We start from the raw sequence: 21,620 nt of genomic DNA on the forward strand, positions 1-21,620 counted from the left end.
GCTGTTCTTCCTTCTCTTCCGGTGAGTTGCTCCATTCTTTAATTTAGGGCTCTCCATACTCTCCTTTTGTATTAGTGTACTCCAGTCGTTCCGGTCTTTTCCCCCTTTTCGACCCTGTCCTGACCGTAGATTCACTGGCCATTAGGGATGGGCGAAGTGAGAGCAGACCGCATTAAGTCGGAGTTGGCCGCCGAAGACCTAGATAGGTTCGTGGCTCGATACCACCTTTCCGAGGCCTGCAATGTTACACTCCCGGGGCCTGAGGAGAGGATGTCCCATCCTCCTCCAGGGAAGGTTGCCATCAATGAGGGCATTCTTCAGGCCGGGTTCCGCTTTCCTCCCTCGGACTTAGTCGTTCAGGTGCTTCGGGGTTTAAGAGTGGCGCCGACGCAGCTGGTGCCGAACTCATGGCGCGCCCTGACAGCCTTTCAGGTTCTCTGCCGCATGCACGAGGTTCCCGCCACCCTGAATGTCTTTTGGGAATGCTACGGCCTGAGTGGCCACCCCCAGGATAAAGGGTGGTGGTGCTTTGCGGCGCGGCGAGGGTGTGGCCTCGTCAAGGAGGCTCCCACCTCCATTCACGGCTGGAAGGAGCGCTTCTTTTTCGTTGACGCAGATCCCTCTTGGGGAATCAGGGCAACCTGGGAGACGCCGATGAAGTCCCCGATTGGCCTATCGAGGTTGTCGAGGGAGGAATCCGACGGCGTCGCCGTCTTGAAGGAGTTGGTTGCCGAGGGTCGGCTCCCCCCGGTGTGTCGCCTTATTTCCGAGGATACCTTGGTGAACGTCGGTCTGAGCTCGGTCCCCACTGACCGTGAGCCCGCCACCATTTCTTTTTTAGCTCTTTTCTCCTCTTTCGTTTCGTTCTTTCCTTCAGTTTCTCAACCTCCGACCACCTCGTCCTTTTTGCAGAGATCGACGACGTCATGCGGTCGGACAAGGCATCGGCTGTTGGTAGGACGTCCCTACTGGAAGCAGTCCGGAGGAAGAAACGAGCTCCTCCGAGCGGGGCTCCACCGGCGAAGAAGTCCCGCCGGCAGGCGACTCCGACGCCGACAGACGGGTCCGGACCCACCGATCAGGGGGACGCCGCGGGCGCGGACCGGGAGTTGACGCTGTATCAGCCCTCCGATGCCGAGACTACCGTTTCTCCGGAGGCACCACCCGGGCGCGCCCAAGATGGACGGGTCGGACGTGATCGGTCCCCAGCCCAGCCTTCGACTCGGTCGGCTCCGGATGATACGAGGAGGGACGCGCCGAGGCCCCGGCCGAGCAGGACCCTGTCAATTCCAGGGGCGGTCCCCGCCCCGAGCGTGGTCAGCATGACTCTTCCCCAAGCGATGGGTAAGGGTAAGGCTGCGGAACCACCGTCCGACTCCGGGGAGAAGTCGGGGTCGGCCTTCACTTTCGCCGGCGCCCGAAACCTCATCGAGACGGTACTGCTGGAGAAGGACCGCAGGCAGGTCCGGGAGATGAGGGTCCCTGACGTTGGGGCTGCCAGCTGCGTCTGTCTCATGTCGGTGAGTGTTCTTTCGGTCGCTTTCATCATTTATAGGCTCTGTTGATCCCCGCCTGACGTCCTCGTTTTTCCTATCTCTTAGCTCGCCCAGTACATGATCCGCCTGGAGGAGTGCTACGAGGAACAGGCGAGGCTTCTGGCGAGGGCCGAGAGCCAACTGAAGGCAGCAGAAGAGGGAGGTCAGGCTGCGGCGGGGAGGACGACCAGGGACCTCGAGACGAGGCTCCAGGTAGCCGAAGAGCGGGCACTCGGCTTCGCCACCCTCGAGAAGCAACTGTTGGAGGCTCGGGAGCAACTCAAGGTTGCCTCAGGTCTCGAGGGCGAGATCAAGAAGGCGGAGGAGCGGGCCGAGAAGCAGTCCCGGAAGGCTGCCGACTACCGGGAGAGGTGGGAGAAGGCCCAGCGGTCAGCCGACAACGCCCGCAACCGGACCCGGTCTCTTGAAGCCAAGCTGGGCGAATTGGAGTCGGCTTTGGAGAAGTCCCGCGCGAGCGACCAGGAGCTTCATTCGCGCCTGGAGGAGGCTGAGGCTGCTCGCATCGCTGCCGAGGCGAAGCACAAGGAGGCCCAGGCTGATCTGCTGAGGGTCTCCTCCGAGGCGGATGACCGGATTGTGGCGAAGGTCTTGGAGGCAAAAGCTCAGATTATGGAGCGAGCAGAGGCGACGCTGGCCGAGAAGAGTGCGGAGATCGGGCGTCAGGCGGTACAGGCTTATCGTCAGTCCGCCGAGTTCACCCGTGATATGTCGGAGGCGGTACAGGCCTATCGTCAGTCCGACGAGTTCGTCCGTGATATGTCGGACGCGGGGTCCGACTCCTTTGTCTTAGGCTTCGAGGAAGGCCTGGCAAGGGTGTCGGCTAAGTACCCCAAAATTGACCTGAGTGGGATCTCCCTTCTCGACTCCCCTCCGGCGCCATTGCCTGCTGCTTCTCCAACCGTCTCCCTACCCCCTACGGACGTGCCCGACGTTCTCGACCCGGGGGTTCCTCCAAGCTGTCCTTCTGTATTTTGTTCTTTTCTTTGTGTGTTGGCGTTTTGCCAAGTTGTATGGGTCTCAGCCCTGAAACAATGAAAGTTAATGCAAATAGAGTTTCTTCATTTCACTTTCGTCCTTCTTCTTTTTAACTCTTGGTAGCGTCTCGCTGACTCCCGACTCTTGAAATTCTTCTGGCGCTAGGCCAGGCATCCGAGGGTTAGGCCTCAGGAAATTCTTCCGGCGCTAAGCCAGGCATCCGAGGGTCAGGCCTCAGGAAATTCCTCCGGCGCTAAGCCAGGCATCCGAGGGTCAGGCCTCAGGAAATTCTTCCGGCGCTAAGCCAGGCATCCGAGGGTCAGGCCTCAGGAAATTCTTCCGGCGCTAAGCCAGGCATCCGAGGGTCAGGCCTCAGGAAATTCTTCCGGCGCTAAGCCAGGCATCCGAGGGTCAGGCCTCAGGAAATTCTGCCGGCGCTAAGCCAGGCATCCGAGTGTCAGGCCTCAGGAAATTCTTCCGGCGCTAAGCCAGGCATCCGAGGGTCAGGCCTCAGGAAATTCTTCCGGCGCTAAGCCAGGCATCCGAGGGTTAGGCCTCAGGAAATTCTTCCGGCGCTAAGCCAGGCATCCGAGGGTTAGGCCTCAGAAAATTCTTCCGGCGCTAAGCCAGGCATCCGAGGGTTAGGCCTCAGGAAATTCCGCTCGTTGGTCGGCCAAGGCTGGCGCAAGCCGAGGCGACCGGTCGGGGCTTCAGGCTAGTCTGCTCCCGGGATGATCATCGGGTTAGCCTGGCATCCAAGGGCCGAGCCTCGGGGATCATCGGGTTAGCCTGGCATCCAAGGGCCGAGCCTCGGGAAATTCCGCTCGTTGGTCGGCAAAGGCTGGCGCAAGCCGAGGCGACCGGTCGGGGCTTCAGGCTAGTCTGCTCCCGGGCGCTGGTCGTGCGCCTGTCGCTTGCCGCCCGACGGGATTTCTCCATGGCCAGCTGCGATTGTATTTCTCCTCCTCTCCAAGCGTCGCCTGGGGAACACCAGATGGGCATTAAGTGCTAATTAAGGGGTTACCTGGAAAATCGGATCGCCAGTTGCTGCTTGCGAGGAGTGTCAGTTAAGCGGCCGCGATACGCGCGTTCTTCGAGGCGGATGCGGCCTGGGGCGCGAGCGGAGATACGTGGACCTAGGGGTACAGGCCACCCGGAGTGTCCTACAAAAAATGCGATTAAGGAGAATGACGCTTAGGAAATCGCGGGAAGATACGCCTTGAGAGCCGGATCGGCTCCGGATTCAATGCGCCCGCATTTATTGGAGCCACCCGTATCGGAACGACCGGGGGGCCGCAGTTTGGCTATAAATATAGGTGCAGGTGCGATGGAGCCTGCCAAGCCGGAGCTGTTCAGGTTGCCATGGATCGTGGGCCTCCTCTCCGGCGCATGGTTGAGAGACCCCTGCCGAAGGAACGGGAGGCGCGCCCTTCGCGACTTCCGCCAACTAGCCGTTTCATCTGGGATCAACAAGGAGGTTCTCCCCGGCGGAACTCCGCTCTAGGCGTTTCATCCGGGATCACGTCTCCCCTCCTTGAAGTTCGGCCTCCCGATTGAGCTCCGCACCAGGTGCTTGATCCGGGACCACGCCTCCATATGCTCTTCCCCCTTGTATTCCTTCTCTCCCCTAACACTGGGGAGGACCGGAATATCCCTTGGAGGTGGCGTTCCCCTGGAGGCAGCGGGAGCTTCGTCTGCGGCGGCTCCTCGTCCTCTTCGTGGGGCGTGGATGGCGCCTCCGGTTGGAGGCAGTGTGGACTTCTCCTTCGTCCACTTCTTCTTCATCCGCGCCGGCTCTTCGTCTCTTTCGTGAGACGCCGATGGCGCCTCCGGTTGGAAGCACCCACTTCCGACGGGATTGCAACCGCTTCAGATGGAGGTTTCGGGATCCCAGATCTTCAGCTCCTCGGAGTCTCCACCTCTTCTTTACTTTCTTTACACCCTAATTCCCCTCTGGGAATTCCTTGTAATCACACGAGCACGCCGTTGTAACCAGAAATTATTGAAATGCAAAGTGTTATACATTTTTGAACTGTCTTTCTGGCATCGTCGTTCTACTGGTAATACATCCGCAGGTTAGCGGAATTCCAGCTCCTTAGAATTTCTCGACCATCTAGGGCCTCCAACTGGTAGGAGCCAGGTCGGTTTACCCAGCGAACCTTATACGGGCCTTCCCAATTTGGCGCTAGCTTCCCACCTTCCGCAGGTTGAGATGCTTTAGCTCGCCTTAGCACCAGATCTCCGATTCTGAAAAGCTTCGGTCGGACCTTGGAGTTGTAATATCGGGCCACCCTCCGCTGATACATCGCCATCCGAACCTGCGCCATTTCCCTCGCTTCTTCCAAGAGATCCAGGTTCCCTCGGAGTTGTTCCGAATTGGCCTCGGGTCGGTGCGCGGCCACCCGAGGTGAGGGGAGTCCGAGCTCCACGGGGACAACGGCTTCTGTGCCATAGGTTAGGCTGAAAGGCGTCTCCCCGGTAGGGGTCCGATGCGTGGTCCGATACGCCCAAAGGACATTCTCGAGTTCTTCGACCCAAGCTTGCCCCGTCCGACCGATTCGCGCTTTGATTCCTTGGAGGATTGTCCGATTTGTGACCTCGGCCTCGCCGTTGGTTTGGGGATGCGACACAGATGTGAACCGATGCTCGATCCCGAACTCCTCGCAGAAGTCACGGAAATACTTGTTGTCGAACTGTCGGCCATTATCCGAGATGAGGACCCGAGGTACCCCAAATCGGACAATGATGTTCTTCTTCACGAACTTCCGGACTTGCACCTCCGTGATAGTGGCCAGCGGCTCTGCCTCCACCCACTTGGTGAAGTAGTCGATTGCAACAATCAAAAATATCAGCTGAGCTTCCACTATCCACAAGAACACGCCTTACATCATAGTTTGCCATAGTGAGGGAGATCACCATGGCGTCGTCGTGGGGGGTCTGAACCCCCTTTACATCTTCATCACAAAAAGTGATTACATTACCGACCCTCTGCCTCTTTGCGACGGCTGCCCTTGATGCTTCAGTCGAGCCCCCCGCGTTCCTCTCGGGCCGGAGGCAGCCCCCAGTGATAGTATGGATCACGCCCGCGACGGGTCGATTCTGCTCCCGAGGCTCCGGAGGGGCCGGGTCGGCCGGACGCGAGTCTGCGGGGGGACGTCGGTCGTTCACATATCGACCGAGACGCCCTCGGCGGATGAGAGCCTCGATCTCGTCCCGAAGCTGGAAGCAGTCTTCGGTGTCGTGGCCGTGGTCCCGGTGGTACTCACAGTACGCCCGAGAGGGCCTCCTCCCAGGGATCTTCTTCATCTGTCTCGGGACCGGGAGGTCCTCCCGCCCCTTGATTTCCATGAGGATCTGGGCCCGGGGAGTCAGGAGAGGAGTGTACCGGTTGAAACGTCGGGGCGGAGAACGAGGGCGTAGGGCGCCGTGGTTCCTCGCCGGCGACAGGCTTCTGCGCCGACGCTGAGGCGTCGGGCTCCTCCCCTGGCGTGCCTCTTTTCGCCTTTTCTTCCCGAGCTTTGGAGGGATCTCGGCGGCCTCCTTGCTTCGGTGGGCAGCCGCCTCCTCGGCGTCCGCATACTGGTTCGCCCGGGACAACAACTCCGGGAAGCTCCGCGGCAGGCGTTTGTCCAGGGAGAAGGTGAGTCTGCCCTTTCGGAAGCCACGCTTCAGGGCTGAAAGAGCCACCTCCTGGCTCAGGTTCCGGACTTCCAACGTAGCCTTGTTGAAGCGGGTAAGATAATCCCGCAAGCTTTCTCCCTCGTTTTGCCGGACATCAAAGAGGGAGTCGGAGACCAGTCGCCGCCGGCTACTGACGGCGAAATGGGTGATGAAGAGGCGGGTAAACTGATCGAAGGTCTGGATCGAGTTAGCCTCCAAGCCGGCGAACCACGCCCTTGCCGGGCCACGGAGGGTCGCCGGGAAAGCCTTGCAGAGGAGAGGACCTGATGCTCCGTGGAGGAGCATAAGGGTCCTGAAACTCTCGACGTGATCCTGCGGGTCCGCCGCCCCGTCATAGGGCTCGATCGCCGGCATTTTAAACCCCGGCGGATTCGGGGTCCGCAGGATCCTCGAGGCAAGCGCCGGTTGGGAGGAGATCTCCAAGTCGGCGAAGGGATCTTTAGAGTGGCCCTTCAGGACCTGGAGTTGTCGGTGGAGATCGTCCACCCGCCGGTCCAGGGAGCGCGACCGATGGGTGGGAGACAAGGAGCACCGAGAGGGGGACCGACTGGAGCGCGGGTTCCTTGAGGACTGGGGGGTCTGGGAACGCGCCCGGGCCCGCCTCTCGTACCCCGCGCAGCTCCGATGGGACGGTCCCGGCAGAATGGACCGTGCTCGAGAATCTTCCTCGCGCCGGCGCTCCTCCCCATGGGAGAGGAAGGAGCGCGGGTTAAGGAGGACAGGTGAGCGCTCAGGGAGCAGCGGCTCCTGGGCCCGCTGCGGCGCCCGAGACATCACACCCTGCAGGTTCTGCACCGCCTCCGCGAGGGTGCGAACCTGCTGGGCTAACTGGTCGAACTGAGCGGCTTCGACCATCTGAATGGGGGGTGGAACGGTGGAGTGTTGCTGAGAATGTGTTGGAGACGCAGCGGCCTCCCGGCCGGAGGCGCGAGAGGCCCCGCGACCGGAGGCATTGGAAGCTCCACGACCACCTCGCCGTGCCATTACGATCGCTCTAAGATTCGGCCCTCCTTCTAGCGCCAACTGTTGCTGGTGGTCCAAACCGAGAACGATTGGCACAGCGGTGTGAACGGGATTTCGTCTGAGTTGCCTTGGTTGGTGTTGATTGTGCTCCACCTTCCACCGGAAAACCTGCAAGCAAGCCTCGCACCACCACTGGGGTAGTGGGGGCCCTCCGACGATCAAGTCAGAGGAGATTGGAGGAGAAGGAGAGATAATTGCAGGTAGTAGGAGAATGCTCTGGAAGTTCTTGCTTACCTCCCCCCTTCTCCCCCCCGCAGCATATATACCAGGCTGGGGGGTCCTTCGGGGGGGGGTTGGTCATCGTGTGGCACGATGGAGTTGCCACTGACATGGCCGTTACAGGGCGTCGTGGGGCAGCGCTGGGTACGGCCGTGACAGGGCGTAGTGGAGCTCCGCCTTGTACGGCTGTTACAGGAGATCGTGGAGCAGCGCCGGATACGACCGTTGCAGGGACAGAGGGTCGTGGCATGCTTCAGGGGAACAGCCTGTCGTTGTCGAGAGATTGCCGACTCGGGATCGGATTGCTGGATCAAGGGGCAGCCGACTCGGGGTCAGGCTGCGAAGCCGAAGATATCCGACTCGGGGTCGGATTGCTGGATCAAGGGGCAGCCGACTCGGGGTCGGGCTGCGAAGCCGAAGATATCCGACTCGGGGTCGGATTGCTGGATCAAGGGGCAGCCGACTCGGGGTCGGGCTGTGAAGCCGAAGATATCCGACTCGGGGTCGGGTTACTGGATCAAGGGGCAGCTGTAGTCTTCTTGGGCGCGCGTGTCGGTCACGTGGGGCATGGTGGCTGAGTTCCCCCGTAACAGTAACTATAATATTTCTTCTGTGTTCTGACATTGTGCTGTCATTTCCTTTGATATTGTTATGCATTGGTTCATATCTTAGCTCCCTTCTTCCAAGGATAGACTGTTGTAGTCTGAAGGGACATGGAGTATCACACAATGAAGTGGGTGTTTTGGAATTTGAGCTATTGAAGGGGTGCTAATTGGAGTTTTAGTGTCGAGAAGGTCCACAGATTTCATATCTTACGTAAAAGGAAGGTTTTGGTTTAGCCGTCTAGGAGTCCAATTCGGCGGTGCTAATTCTTTCTACTTTTTTCCTTTCTATTTTTTGAATTTTCATCTTGTAATCTTGTGTGAAGGGCGTGCTAACTAATTCTCGGGTTTCAAGTTCCTATATGCTGTCTGATTTTCCAAAGACACTTTGTTTTCCTAGGATGAGAAATTTTGTATTTTCGTTTTCGATCCATCTTTTAGAATCTAATAAAGTGGAAAATCATTATTGATATTGATTTTTATTGGTTGGATTCTTTCCTTTCCATTTTGTTATTACCAATATTAGATTAGCTTTGGTCTATTTTAGTCTCTAGGTGGCTGAATGTATTTTAATATTTGAAACAACCTTGTGCAAAATGTTGATCCTCCATAAAACAATCACTTCTTCTTTGGGGGCATGCATCTCATTTCGAGTAAGCTCATACAAGAGTTAGATATATGCATCTCATCATGTGCATACATTGTCACTCCTTTGTAACTTTATGATATTTGGATTTCCAGTAGTTGAATGTTAGACTAATATTCTCTCTGTATATTAAAGATTCATTTCTCCTTCTACACACGTAGAGCTAGAATGAACTGAAAGGCTTCATGGCATACTGATATAACTGGAGCTACGAACAGAAATACAATTATATTGTGATCTCCAATGACAGTTTAATGACTGATCTCGAGGCCTTGGAGAAATTTTAAACAGATTCCAGATAACCCTTCCACTTCACCTTTAGCAGTCAGTCTGTCAACAATCAGGTCATTTGATTTTGGTGATAGTGTGCTACTTCTTCTGGCAAAGGCATTGTTATGAAGAGGAGACCAACCAGACACATCGACAGGTGGTTGTTTAATTCTCAGAAAACAAGTCTGTGAAGTTGGTTCTCTGTGTACTGCACCTCATGTGCAGCAGACAGATATATATGGACATATAATATTACTACATATACTCAATAAAACTGTTTACAATCATATGTATGTTAGTTTCTCTAATAGTTACACTGTCGTATGAAAGAAACAAATCTTTTATTTGGGGCATTCAGATGTTTTCTTTCCATCTTGTCTATATCGAACACATAAGAACTGGTTGATGTAGCTATAGATACAGTGTACTTATTGCATATATGAATGTTCACAGGTTCCTGGTCGCATCGAGAAGCTGATCATAGAAAAACAGTTATATGCTGCTGTTCAGTTGCTTGTCCAGTCAACATTGATGCTAGAGAGGGAGGGCCTTCAAGTGGTTAGTTTCAACACTCTTAAAACAACCAATTGTTTGTCATCAGAATTTCATAATATGCTGGCCTAGCTTTACCTAAACCACAGTATACATATTCTCTAGCATGTGCTGATAAAAGTTATACTATCATGCTGACAAATAAAACAGGGGTCATCTCGTATCCTAATTTAAAAACTTTCAAGTGCAATTGCCTCTTGTTTTTGAGCAAGCATTAAAAACTATGAGAAGGTTGTCACTCCTTGAACTCAGAGCGTAATAGATACCGTATACCTGCAGGGTGGACCATACAAGCATGCAAGGCTACTGATCAAAGAGCAATAATAATAATTCTTCAATTCTCGTAAAATCAATTTAAGAAAGATCCAATCAAATTTTTCTCATAACTAAATATCCCAAAGTAGCATGAGTCATAATGTTTCAACCAATTGTTATCATTCAAACCGAATAAAATATCTAAAACTAAATTGAATTAGGCTAAACTAAACTATGCTAGAAGTCCGGATGACTCAAGTATCTCCAAGCAATCTAGCATACTCCCCCAAGTTTTGAGATGATTCAGGATCTGAAAATAAAAGAAGAAAGAATAATGAGCTACATTAGCCAAGTGAGTAACATAACACATCAAAGTGGGATCGAAGCATGCCAAACAAACATATAATCAATTATTATAACACTAATTGGAAGGAAATCAAATCTCGAATAATACATATTTTTTTCAAAATTTATTCTTTTTATAAAGTGATACTGGACCCAGCATCAAGCTATGATCACACAACCCAGTGGCATGGATCAGATAATAGATACAGGGTGCAGTCAGTGCTAGATAACGGATACCATTATTCTAATTAACAGTGGCTTGATGTTGAAATTAGTTTCTTAAATTACAAGTCGGCAAGACTAATGTATAATCTCCATTGGTAGGGCCAGATTATAGCCATGCTGAGAATATATATATAAAACGAATTTCATAAATTATCCTATCAAATTTTCCAAAATTCATCTTATAAGAATATCAAAATGCATAACATATTTCAAAACAATTATGACAGTAATAATAGTATGCTTAATTCACTTAATCAAATATAAACATAGATCATAACCAAATTTTATAAACTAATTGTAATTTTTCAATGGTTATGTAGAAATCAAACTTTGATGCACTAGGTTACTTACCTTTTCTTGCTTCGAAATTCTATTTCAGTTAGACGGGTCAATTTCACCTATTCAATGTCATTAAAATAATAATTAATTTATTATTGTTTTAGAAGCCAAGTGAAGTTAAAAATTGAGGTACTATGGGGAATACAACTTCATGCCCGATAAGGATAAAAAAGGACAAGGCTAGTCGGGCGGGTTGGTCTGGTCAAGTTCATTCTATCCAATCAAAGGTCAAACCAGAGTACAGGTGATTCACAGTAATCGAGGATGGCCAGATCTAGTGGAATCCAACAAGGATTAAGGTGGAGCTGGTGCGCTACTTGGCGGCCAAGGGTCAGGACTGTTCTACCAAGAATAGTGTGTGTTATATGAGAGGAACCCCTTAGGGTCACACTAACTAGAGAGAGAAAAAGCTTGGGAAGAGAGAAAAGGAGAAATAGGAGAGAGAATGAGAGAGAACAAGAAAGAAGAAGAAGAAGAAGAAGAGTAAGAAGAAGAGGATGCGGCCAGGTGGCCGTGGTGGTGCTTGACAGCCCTCGACGACTGGCAATGGAAAAAGAGAAAGCAAACAAGGGGAACGACCAAAAACAGGGGTTTGGGTCCTTTTCTTCATATTTCCATGGTTCTTGGATGCTGGTGTCGACGGTCTCGAACCATCACAAGGGATGGGTCCTGATCTCTTGCGACAAGTGCCGACAGCAAAGAAGGCCGAGACAAAGGAACAAGGTTGATTTTCATATTTGAGAATAGAGGATTAAATAGAGCCAATTTTCCTTGCCTGATTCTTGCGTTTCATAGTGAGATCCTGGTTGGTGATGGCTACATGAGGCAGAGATAGGAGAGAGGGTGCTGGCGAGGTGATGATGCCTTGTCTCCGGCAAGGCTTTTGCGATTGCACGATGAGCCCAATAATTGGGCACGAGAAAAGAGAGAGAGAGAAGAGAGAGACGATGAAGAAAGAGAGAGGGCTCGGGTCATTAAATAGAGCGGAGGCTAGGGGTTTTCTAGCCTCTAGCGAAGTCCGAGGTGGAGGGGGATTCTTCCTTCTCCATCCAAGTTTGATTAGGGCTTTGCCTTGTTCGGTTTAGTGAAATGGCCTTCGGGCCTTGCTTGCTATAGGGCCAGGGCTAACAAAGGTTTTACATGACGGCTTTACAATGTACCCTGATGTTAATATTTTTAGGCAACTTAATGTTTTAATGAATTTTGCTTTTATATTATGACATTACATTGCACCTATAATTTATATTTGTTTGGATCATTTCTTCTTGTTTATTTTTTTGCGAACAATAATTTATTGCTTGAATTCTTTCATCATCATGATCATCATCATCATCATCGATTTAGATGGAACAAGTTGGGCACTCTTGTTTGATGAATTGTTTTAATAACAAAGAGGCTATTTCACGGAGAGCTAGAAGAACTTGAGTACTAAACCAACTTACAAAAGATTTATTGGAAGATCAATCCCATTATCACACAATTCTCTGCTTTAAAGCAGCAGCGTAGAACTTAAGAACTAAGAAGTAAATTTAAAAGGTGCAAGGAGTGCAATCTCCAGAAATATATAAAAAATAAAAATGATAGATTTATTTTGAGGAAGTAAATATGACGGAGTATTGATTATTTTTAGAGTAGTTCAAGCTGTTGACAATAATTACATTGACTTCTATGTTCATAGTTGAGGTTTAAACTGTGTGCAATTTGACGTTATCAATGGAGGCCAATTTTCACCACTGTCACTATAAGGACCCAAGTATGGAGGTTTGGGGAAGGTCAAAGAAATGAGAGGACAAGTAGGAGAGCTGTGCAAGTTCAGAAATAGTGATGGAGAATTGGTTGAGATGATTTGAGCATTTACAGTGAAAATAGGAGGGGGCATATGTAAAGAGTAGTACTTCATAATTTTTGTTGAAGGATGTAGAAAGAGTAGGGAATGACCTCATGTAACATGGAGGGAAGTTGTGAAAAAGGATGTAAAAAAAGTTTGAAATAACATCAGTTGTAGCCATAGATAAGAATTCTTAGCGAATGAGGTAAGGCCAGCCCCAAGCAGCTGGGAGAAGGTTTAATTGATTTAATTACGATTTTATTACTATTGCCATGGGGGTACTGATACCATAAGACACTCGTTGATGATTAGACCTCTTAATAGGATGGGCCGGGCTTTACCTAAAGGTCAACACTATTTGCCTGGCCTGGCCTGGCTTTCGGGCCTACCTTTCAGGCCCAAGCTTGGCCTTTACTCAGGCTTGGGCATTTGGGTTGGGCCTCGGGCTTCATGGCCCTTTTTTTATTTTTTTTTAAAATTGCCAAAAATGCTTAAAAATATTTTTAAAAATACTAAATATGAATAATTAAATATTTCCATCCAAGGTTCTTAAGTCCTGGTTGGATGAGGGGTGTCTTGGTTGTCCCATCTCCGAAACCCATACATATGGAGAAAGAAGGAAAAAAGAAACAAAGAAAGGAAGGAAAGATGAAGAAAAGGAAAAGTGAAAGGAAAGAGGAAGAAAGAGGAAAGAAAGAAAGGAAGGGAGAATAAAAAGAATGAAAGGAATGAAGGAAGAGAGGAAAGAGAAAGAAGAAGAAAAGGGAAAGAGAGAAGCAACGGAACGGATAAGGAAAAAAAGAAGAAAAAGGAAAGAAAGGTAAGGAAAAAGAGAGAAGAAGGAAGAAAGGAAAGATATGTAGTTTTTCTTTCCTTTCTCCAAGCAAGAGCCAGGTCCCTAATACATACTTTCTAACAGCATAGGTTTTTCTTGGCTTACTGGTGTAACGACCTAGGACGCCACTTAAGAAGGTTAGTTGGAAGGTGTTATTTGAGTTTCTTGATCGTGTACAAGTATCCAAGATATTTCTTGTGCAAAATTAATGCATGACTCAATACATGCCCATATGGGTCCTCACATATTTTCTCTATTTAAGTCTTAGTATCCTCGCCAAGATAGGGGTCCAAATTTAGTTCAATCGACTCGTGGTGAAGCCCCAAAAAGGCCCATATTGCATTATCCCCTAGTTCACAAATGGGTCATGGGCTGAGTTCACTCTAATACCATTTAACCCAAGACCTCACCCGTAAAGGCTAGCCAGAAGCCTTGGCTCTGTTTAAGTATGAAAGATCTCCCCCAGCGCACAACTAATTTGGGACTAAACACATGCTTGCACGAGCTCTCACAATTGGAGTTAGAACCCAAGTATATTCATTTTTCACACAATTATTGATATATATTTTGGATTCTTAAGATGCATTATTAAGTGTGTGTCTTGGCACAACGATAAGGTTATTCCATTTGTGAACTTGGTGTCACAAGTCTAAAACATGGAAATAGCCTCTCCACGTGCGGGGTAAGGCTGCATATATCTGACCCTCCTCAGACCCTATAGCAATAAGAGCCTCATGCACCGGGCCACCCTTTTTTTTAAAACGCATTGTTATGATTTATTTATCTTATAAAAGGTTTATTTTCCTACTATTGAGAGCCCCTTCTCCTTTTCTTTTCTTTGTGTTTGGGTGGGAGGATGGTGCTTACTTTCTTGAAATAGTTGGAAATTAGCTTTAACTCCAGTTAACCTGACCTATTCATAGCGTATCTTTATTCCCATCTTTTCTATTTCATGAATTTTGTTTCCTTTCCAAGTCTCAATTAGACGAAATAGATCATTACTATCTTTATCTTAACGACTTAACCTGACCCCTCCAAAAATATACAGCCGCATCTAGTATATGTCCGTATTTCTTTTCGCATTCGATTTCTTTCTACTGTGGTAACACATGAGTGGGCTGAGTGTTTGATGACGAATGGTCACAAAGTGCTCTTTATATATGTAATAATAGATATAGGTATGCATATGCATTATTGTGTGTAAAATCCATGAATTCTCACATGTTTCTACTTCTGATCATTTTGTAGTTTTTGATTACTAGTTCTAATTTTTCCTGGGTGCGTATGCCTGTGAATTTATCATGTATCTGCTATCTATTTGTGATCATTTTCTAGTTCTTCAAAACTAGTACTAGATATGGAAGTTAGCTAGATATCATTCATGTCTGATTAAAATTTTGCAGGTTGGTGCTCTTCAAGATGTTCGATCTGAATTAACAAAGTTGCGTGGGGTTTTGTTCTATAAAGTTCTTGAAGATTTGCACAATCATCTTTACAATAAGGGTGAATACAGGTAATTCTTCCCATACTTTTTATTGTGACATTGATTTAAATCTTAGTTTCTTCATTTTTTCTTTGGAGGACAGTCAATTCGTGGCTGCATTCCTGTCAGAATAAGGAACATGCTTCCTTGTTCTTGTCTCCCTCTTGCCCTTCTGATGACTTGTTCATGGAGGAATGCATCATAGTTAAATGACAACTATTTTTGTTAGAGACATTTGTTTACATCTACATAAAATACATGTAATATTATATGAACTCATTTTTTCTTTCTTCAATTCACTGTGAATTTTGATATATGAGTTTTCTTACTTCTACCTTCTTGGTCATGCTTCTTTAGTTGTAATTAATTATATCATTTCCATGCTGATGGTTTTGTGCAGCTCAACTACATTGAGCATTCCTGAGAGAGATGATGAAATACCAACTACCACTGCCGTTGGGCTCTCAGTAAGCAGTTCACAGCCTCTATCTAGGAGAACCAGATCATTGAAAGGCGATAATCACATTGGTGGACCTGATGGATCATACAGGCCAGGGTCTGTTGATGCCGGGTAGGACTTGAAATCTGCATTTTTTTTTCAATCACTTGATACATTTTTTTTTCTCCAAATCCATACCTTCTTCCTGAAAATTTGCTGCCAACTGTTGTAATTTTTCAAGCATGAGCCAGGTTCCAAAAGAAATTCTTCATGATCTCTACTCCAAGAATCAGCGATGATTCTGAAGCCTAATTATTATACTATTTGAGCTCCCTGAATCATATCCCCTGCTTCATATTATCTTGAGAGTGTGATATTTTGTGCCCACCAGGATTGCCAAGCTAGTTTTCTAGATTCCAACTTACTAGGAAGGCAAAATTTGGAGGCCCCATTTTCACTAGGGATCCCTAGCATCCTATTTAGTAAATGTCTATTAAATACAAGAAAAAGATTCCATTACCTGAAACTTTGCTGCAAATTGCTGGAGTCAAATCTCAGTGAAGTAGGATATATGCAAGGTTCATATCTTCCTTGGTGCTTAAATCTCATTTATCGTTGAAAATTTGTCACTCTTCTCGGTGAAAGTCCAGCATGAGGAACAACTTCTGGGGCGTGATAGTCCTAAGTCCTGTACCTTGTGTGAAACTAAAATCTCTGGTTCTTCAAGGTGCGGGCTACACCTCTAATATGAGATTGAGATGAACACTACTCCCCCCTCCAAATTCTGTGGTCAACTTTCTTATATAAGAGAGTGGATCATGAGGAGAAAATGACGGAACGAAGAACCCTCTTCGATTCTTTGTCCTCATGCCCTGTCCAACTTAGGGCTCCTCATCTTGTTCCTGCTCTCTGGTCTTTATCCTAACCCAGTACCATCTCCAGAAGATTCAAGTCAAACTCGAGTAATTTGAGGATAAACAAAGGAACGACACACTCTCTGCATTAAAAATCAGTTTGAAAGCCTATCATATTACTATTTCTAACAAAGCCGATTGCTTATATCTCATTTCACGCAAACAAGGTTCTTCCATAATTCAAGAACTGCAGAAAAAGCTGTCTAATTCCAGTTCCTTTGGATTATTTTTGTTTAATAGGTTATCTGCGTTTTCCTAACTTAGGCTGGGTCAAACACACTCAGACATAGACTTATAGTACAACTGAGAGTCAGAAATCATCACTTTCACAAAGCAAGCATACCTCCCCACCGACACAATTTGCTCTTCTGATTGTCAAGCTGTTTTTGAACGTTTAATCCACATCAATCATGATCATTCAGCTTCCATGATTAAGAGGCATAAGGAAATACTCGATAGATCATTCATTTACCTTTAACCCACGAGCTCCTCATGAAGCTTAAGTTTATTCTAGATCAAACGGACACCTAGGACTGCGTTCATGCTGAAGTGGGAACTTAAGCCTGATATCCATTCAAACAATCTTGGATTTCCAATATAATCACTTATTTATTTAGGTTACCTTGAAAGAGAGGAACAAAGGGTATAATTTATAAATGACAAAATGGACGGGATTCAAGAATCAATCTCTACTTAAAATCATTAATCAACCCTTCAAAAAATGAAGTATTCATATGGGATCCAAGACAGGAACTAGACGTTTTGAAAAATTTCTTCAGCCAACTTGAGCATGCTTGTAATTGATGAGGCAGATAAACTTCTAGATTTTGTAAAATGTGTACTGACTTGTTTATCTCTATGGTTATTTTTAACGCTATTTAGAATCATCTATTTGTTATTTTATTGGGTTTTTTTGCATGTATACCCTCCTAAATATATGAAATTGCATGAATATTCTCTTAAACTTACTATTTGCATGTATATCCTTCTTCTTTTTTGGCATATATACCCGTACCATTTAACGTCGTTAAAAAATAAACAACTTAAAATTAAAATGATTGAAATACCCTTATGGGTAGATATGCAAATAAAGTTATAAGGGCATGCACGCAAATAGTAATTTTATGAGAGTATTCATGCAATTTCTCATAGTTAGAAGGATATACATCCAAAAAATTTATTTAAAAAATCAAATCTTGCCTAAAATTTGCTAAGGCTTTTATGATTCAGTTGGATCGATAAATCAAAAAAGATCGAATTACATTGTCAATTTTCTTTTTTAAGATCTCGACTTGGTCAAGTTGGAGTATTAGGTGATTATTTTGGTAATACTATTCTCCATTTGACTTTGATATAATTATCATTATTGAATTTATGACATTTATATATTCTTCATTCTTTTTAAAGATTAAAGCACATCGAATTTAAATTAATTATAGATGCTTAGATTTGTAAAATATTTTTTAGTGATTTGTAAATGTTGAGTTGTTTATTTTTGAGGCAAAAATTTTGTAAAAGCAACATGATTTATATTATATGAGTTGATGTTTACATGATTTAATCTTTTTTGTTATCTTTTTTTATTAATGAATTATCTTTACTAGATTTTGGTCATTTTTATTGAATTTTTTTAAAGTGTATACCCTCCTAAATATGCGTAATATGAATATCCTTGCGAAGTTGCTATTTGCATGTACATCCATATAAAGTTTTCTTTTTGCATGCCTACCTGTAAGGGTATTTCAATCATTTCAATTTTAAATTGTTTATTTTTTAATGACGTTAGATGGTATGGGGACATATATAAAAAAAAAGTAAAAGAAGGTACACATGCAAAATAAGTATTTTATGCGGGTATACATGTAAATAGCAATTTTACGAAGGTATTCATATAATTTTATAAATTTTGGAGGGTATACATGCAAAAAAAATTTATTTTATTTGGTTGTGCTTTTAGGCTTGACTAATTTGAGCAAAGACCGCCGTACCGCTCTGAATCGTCTAGTTTGGGGTGTACCGAGGGCTGAGCAGTACGATTCTGCCCTTAGTTCGAGAAACCAGCGAGGAAAGGGGAGAGGGAGAAGGAAAGAGAGAGAAAGAGAGAGAGGGAGGGAGGGAGGGAGGGAGTGGGAGGGGAGCGAGAGAGATGTTGGGAGAGGGTGAGAGAGGGGGCTCGGAGGCCCTCCTCTCCTCCGCTTGTCCACAGAACAAAACAAGGGCTCGACCCTGATTTTTATTTTTTCATCATTTCTTTAAGTGAAGTAGGCATAGAGGTTGCTTGTTTTTAATTTTTAATTTTTTTTCTCTTCTTTAAGTGAAGTCGGCAAACTCTGTGCCGACTTCACCTAAAAAAATGAAAAAAATTAAAAATCAGGGCCAGGCCTCTGTTTCATTCGAAACATGGGCTCTACTAGTGCCCTTGTGGACGAGTGGAGGAGAGGAGGGCCTCCGAGCTCCCTCTCTCACCTTCTCCCGGCAGCTCTCATGCTCCCCTCCCTCCCTCCGTCCCTCTCTCTCTCTTCACCTAGAGCTCTTGTTCGAACGAAACAAGGGATCTACCTAGCAGCCCGAGCAGAGGAAGAGAGGAGGGCTTCGGAGTCCCCTCTCTCTCCCACTCCCAGCATCTCTCTCCCCCTCCCTCTCCCTCTTTGTTTTTCCTTTGTTGTTGCATGAGGGAACGGCATGGTACGGCATCGTACCGTACTGTACTGCTGGCCTACTGGCATGAGTGCTGGTTCCGGTACCGCGAACCTTGATTTTGACCTTCTTGGAAAATACATGCCTATACTAATGCATGATTTGCATGATCAACTTGTGGAACTTGCTTGTAGTTAGACAATATATAAATAGATACAGACATACACACTCATTACACACACACACACTTCATCCATTTTGGTCTTTTAAGCTGTAGCTTTACTAACCTGAGTGCACTTTTTTAGCTCTTCATTTGATGGTCACGATGATGAGAGTAGTATGGAGTTACTTGATGGTGGTGCCTCTGATGGTGTTCTTCAATCAGTGAAGGCCCATGCTGGTGATGGACATGTTAAGAGTATTTCTCGTCATATTCCAACATGGCTTTCATATGCCACACCAGATGAATTTCTTGTATGACTACGTATCTGAAAGAAAGAAATTGTTGCAATATTGTATAGTTTTAGTTTTCGTTTTTTCACTAATAGAACTGAACGTTTCAGGGTTACTTTTGATTGCAGGAATCAATGAAAAAGAGCAATGCCCCTACCCACGTGAAATATTTACATACGTTGGTAGAGTGCCTGTGTATGCTTGGCAAAGTTGCAGCTGCTGGTGCTATAATATGGTACTGTCTGTCAATTTATCATGCTGTATCTCCTATAAAGTAGGATTGTTGATCATGGGTTAAGTTCCTTCTAGATTTAGGCTTGTTTCTTTTGGTGGTTGCCTAGATCATTTTTTGCCTTTTCCTGGTCATATTATCTACACTATAGTATGCTCTTGTTTAAAAAGAATAAGAAAGGAAAAGATTAATGAACTAGGGGAATATCACATGGTTTTTGATGATCTGTACCCCTTACACACACACATTTGGGCAGGGCTACATCATAAACTGGTGAATGGGAGTGTTTTATGCTCAATTGTCTAGTTTCCTGATTACTCTTGCTTTTATTCCCATTAGTTCATAGGGCAAAGATACTCTTGCAACTTAGCTGTGCACTGAATACGTCAAAAGGACTCATTGCATGTGGTCACAAGGTGATGTGACATATTTATTGCCCAATTAAATTGCAACAATAATTTATTCTTGTTAAAGTGCGTAGGAATGGAAATAAGGTGTTTTGGCCATGGGAGTAAACCTTTTGCATCTCTCCTGTTTTTGTTATAACCTTGTCCATACCAAGTGATATGCTTAGGTGGTCATTTACTGAGGCAAGATGACTAATAACCCCTCAATAAGCAGCACACTCCATTGTTCATTTAGAAAAGATTAACCCAGCATAGAATAAAGAATGTCAAATCATTCCTAGGTTGAAATAGTTGGACTGATGCTGATAATCAAGAATATTTCATCAGAGACTGCTAACCAATTTGCTGTCTTTGCATGAAGTGTCACTTTCTGTTACTTTGCTTCGTTGCCTGTAACAGAACCACAATTCATACCTCTATGCTTTGTCTTCTGCTGGAAAACATCAGTGGTTTCTATGTAACAAGTGGATGGTTGCTACGTGTTTTCTTTGGTTCTCATCTAATGGCTATCTAAATTTTGATGACAATTGCTCAACTGTAACCAGCACCTTGTAGCCACTTCATTGAGAAATAATGTGGTATGAATTGTGATTGTATACAGGAATTAATTGTTTGGGATTTAAACTTCTGTATGTTCATTAAACAGAAATAATTGGCATGGTGCTTTGCGGCAGCTATCTGTGCTTACTAATGGAATTAAATTAATGATTTTAGTAGTTTCCATTATCATCGTACTTTTTTGTCCTTGAAGAAAATTGAGATGCTTTGAACAATTTGTAACATAAAATGTTGATGTGAACTGGTTAGCACCGTATTGCTCTGGTAGATCTTTTCTTATACTTGATTTTTATTTTGTTTTGCTTATATTTAAATATCAGGACGTGTATTTAGGAATACTCCAGCAGACTGCTCATTATGTATAACATTCTGATTCTAATAAACTCTGCAAATTTTCATTTCTGATTTAGGTTATCATTTTTTAATTCTATTTCCAAATACTTATAAGTATCTTGTTGATGCTATTTACTTCCTCATAAATGTGAAACAGTCAAAGACTGCGTTCTACCATTCATGATGTGATTACTTCAAAAATAAAAGAACATGCAGTACAAAATTCATCGAGGTCATGCACGAGTCAGGTTACCAGAACAGCTACTTCTGACTCGTATTATTCTAAAGGATTGTTAGATAGCTACCATGTGCTGAAACAGAAGCATAGGAATGGGGCATCATCTGTGGGGACACAAATGGCTATTAGTCCAGTCTCTCCAGCAATGACACCTATGGGCACAGCACAGTCAGCAGCCAGTGAACTTCTTAGCTTGATATTAGATTCTGTCATTCGTATACTTGGTGAGATACTCTGAGAGTACTGGTTATATATTTTTCTCTGTTCGCTTAGACGTCTTTTCCAGGCTTGCTTAATCTTGGCTCTATAATACAATCAGAGAACCATATTATTGTTGGCGAGCTTCTGGAATCAAAATCATCTCAACAAGGTGACAGTATAAACACACCTAAATCCATAAGTGGTGACCCAAGCTGGAATCCAGATTCTGAATCTTCTCAAGTTACTGGAGGCTTTACTGTGGGCTTTTCCTTGACAGTCATACAGGTAGCTTATTAGCAGCTTATCTTTGTTGACTTAGGCAAAGGATTTTGATCATAAATTGCTTTAGTAAGTGGTTGATCGTAGTCATGCTT

At 45.8% G+C, this 21,620-nt stretch overlaps 1 protein-coding gene across 2 annotated transcripts in view; it reads left to right on the plus strand.

Moving 5' to 3' along the window:
- SEC8 (subunit of exocyst complex 8) overlaps positions 1–21,620 on the plus strand; it is a 63,492-nt gene that overhangs the window by 4,640 nt on the left and 37,232 nt on the right. The window contains exons 1-8 of one of the 2 annotated variants that reach the window (XM_088708667.2): positions 8,838–9,129; positions 9,426–9,530; positions 14,755–14,864; positions 15,235–15,405; positions 19,130–19,298; positions 19,406–19,512; positions 20,965–21,269; positions 21,365–21,531. In XM_088708667.2, the coding sequence (XP_088564793.2) occupies positions 9,504–9,530; positions 14,755–14,864; positions 15,235–15,405; positions 19,130–19,298; positions 19,406–19,512; positions 20,965–21,269; positions 21,365–21,531 (1,056 nt within the window). In that variant the 5' untranslated portion in view covers positions 8,838–9,129; positions 9,426–9,503. Of the gene's footprint in view, positions 1–8,837; positions 9,130–9,425; positions 9,531–14,754; positions 14,865–15,234; positions 15,406–19,129; positions 19,299–19,405; positions 19,513–20,964; positions 21,270–21,364; positions 21,532–21,620 lie in introns of those variants that run through there. The other variant, XM_039115888.3, reaches the window with a different exon arrangement.

This window comes from Phoenix dactylifera, chromosome 12 (genome assembly GCF_051530095.1).
Source record: "Phoenix dactylifera cultivar Ajwa chromosome 12, Ajwa_hap1_PhDact_Kaust_v1.1, whole genome shotgun sequence".
NCBI classification, from domain to species: Eukaryota; Viridiplantae; Streptophyta; class Magnoliopsida; order Arecales; family Arecaceae; genus Phoenix; species Phoenix dactylifera.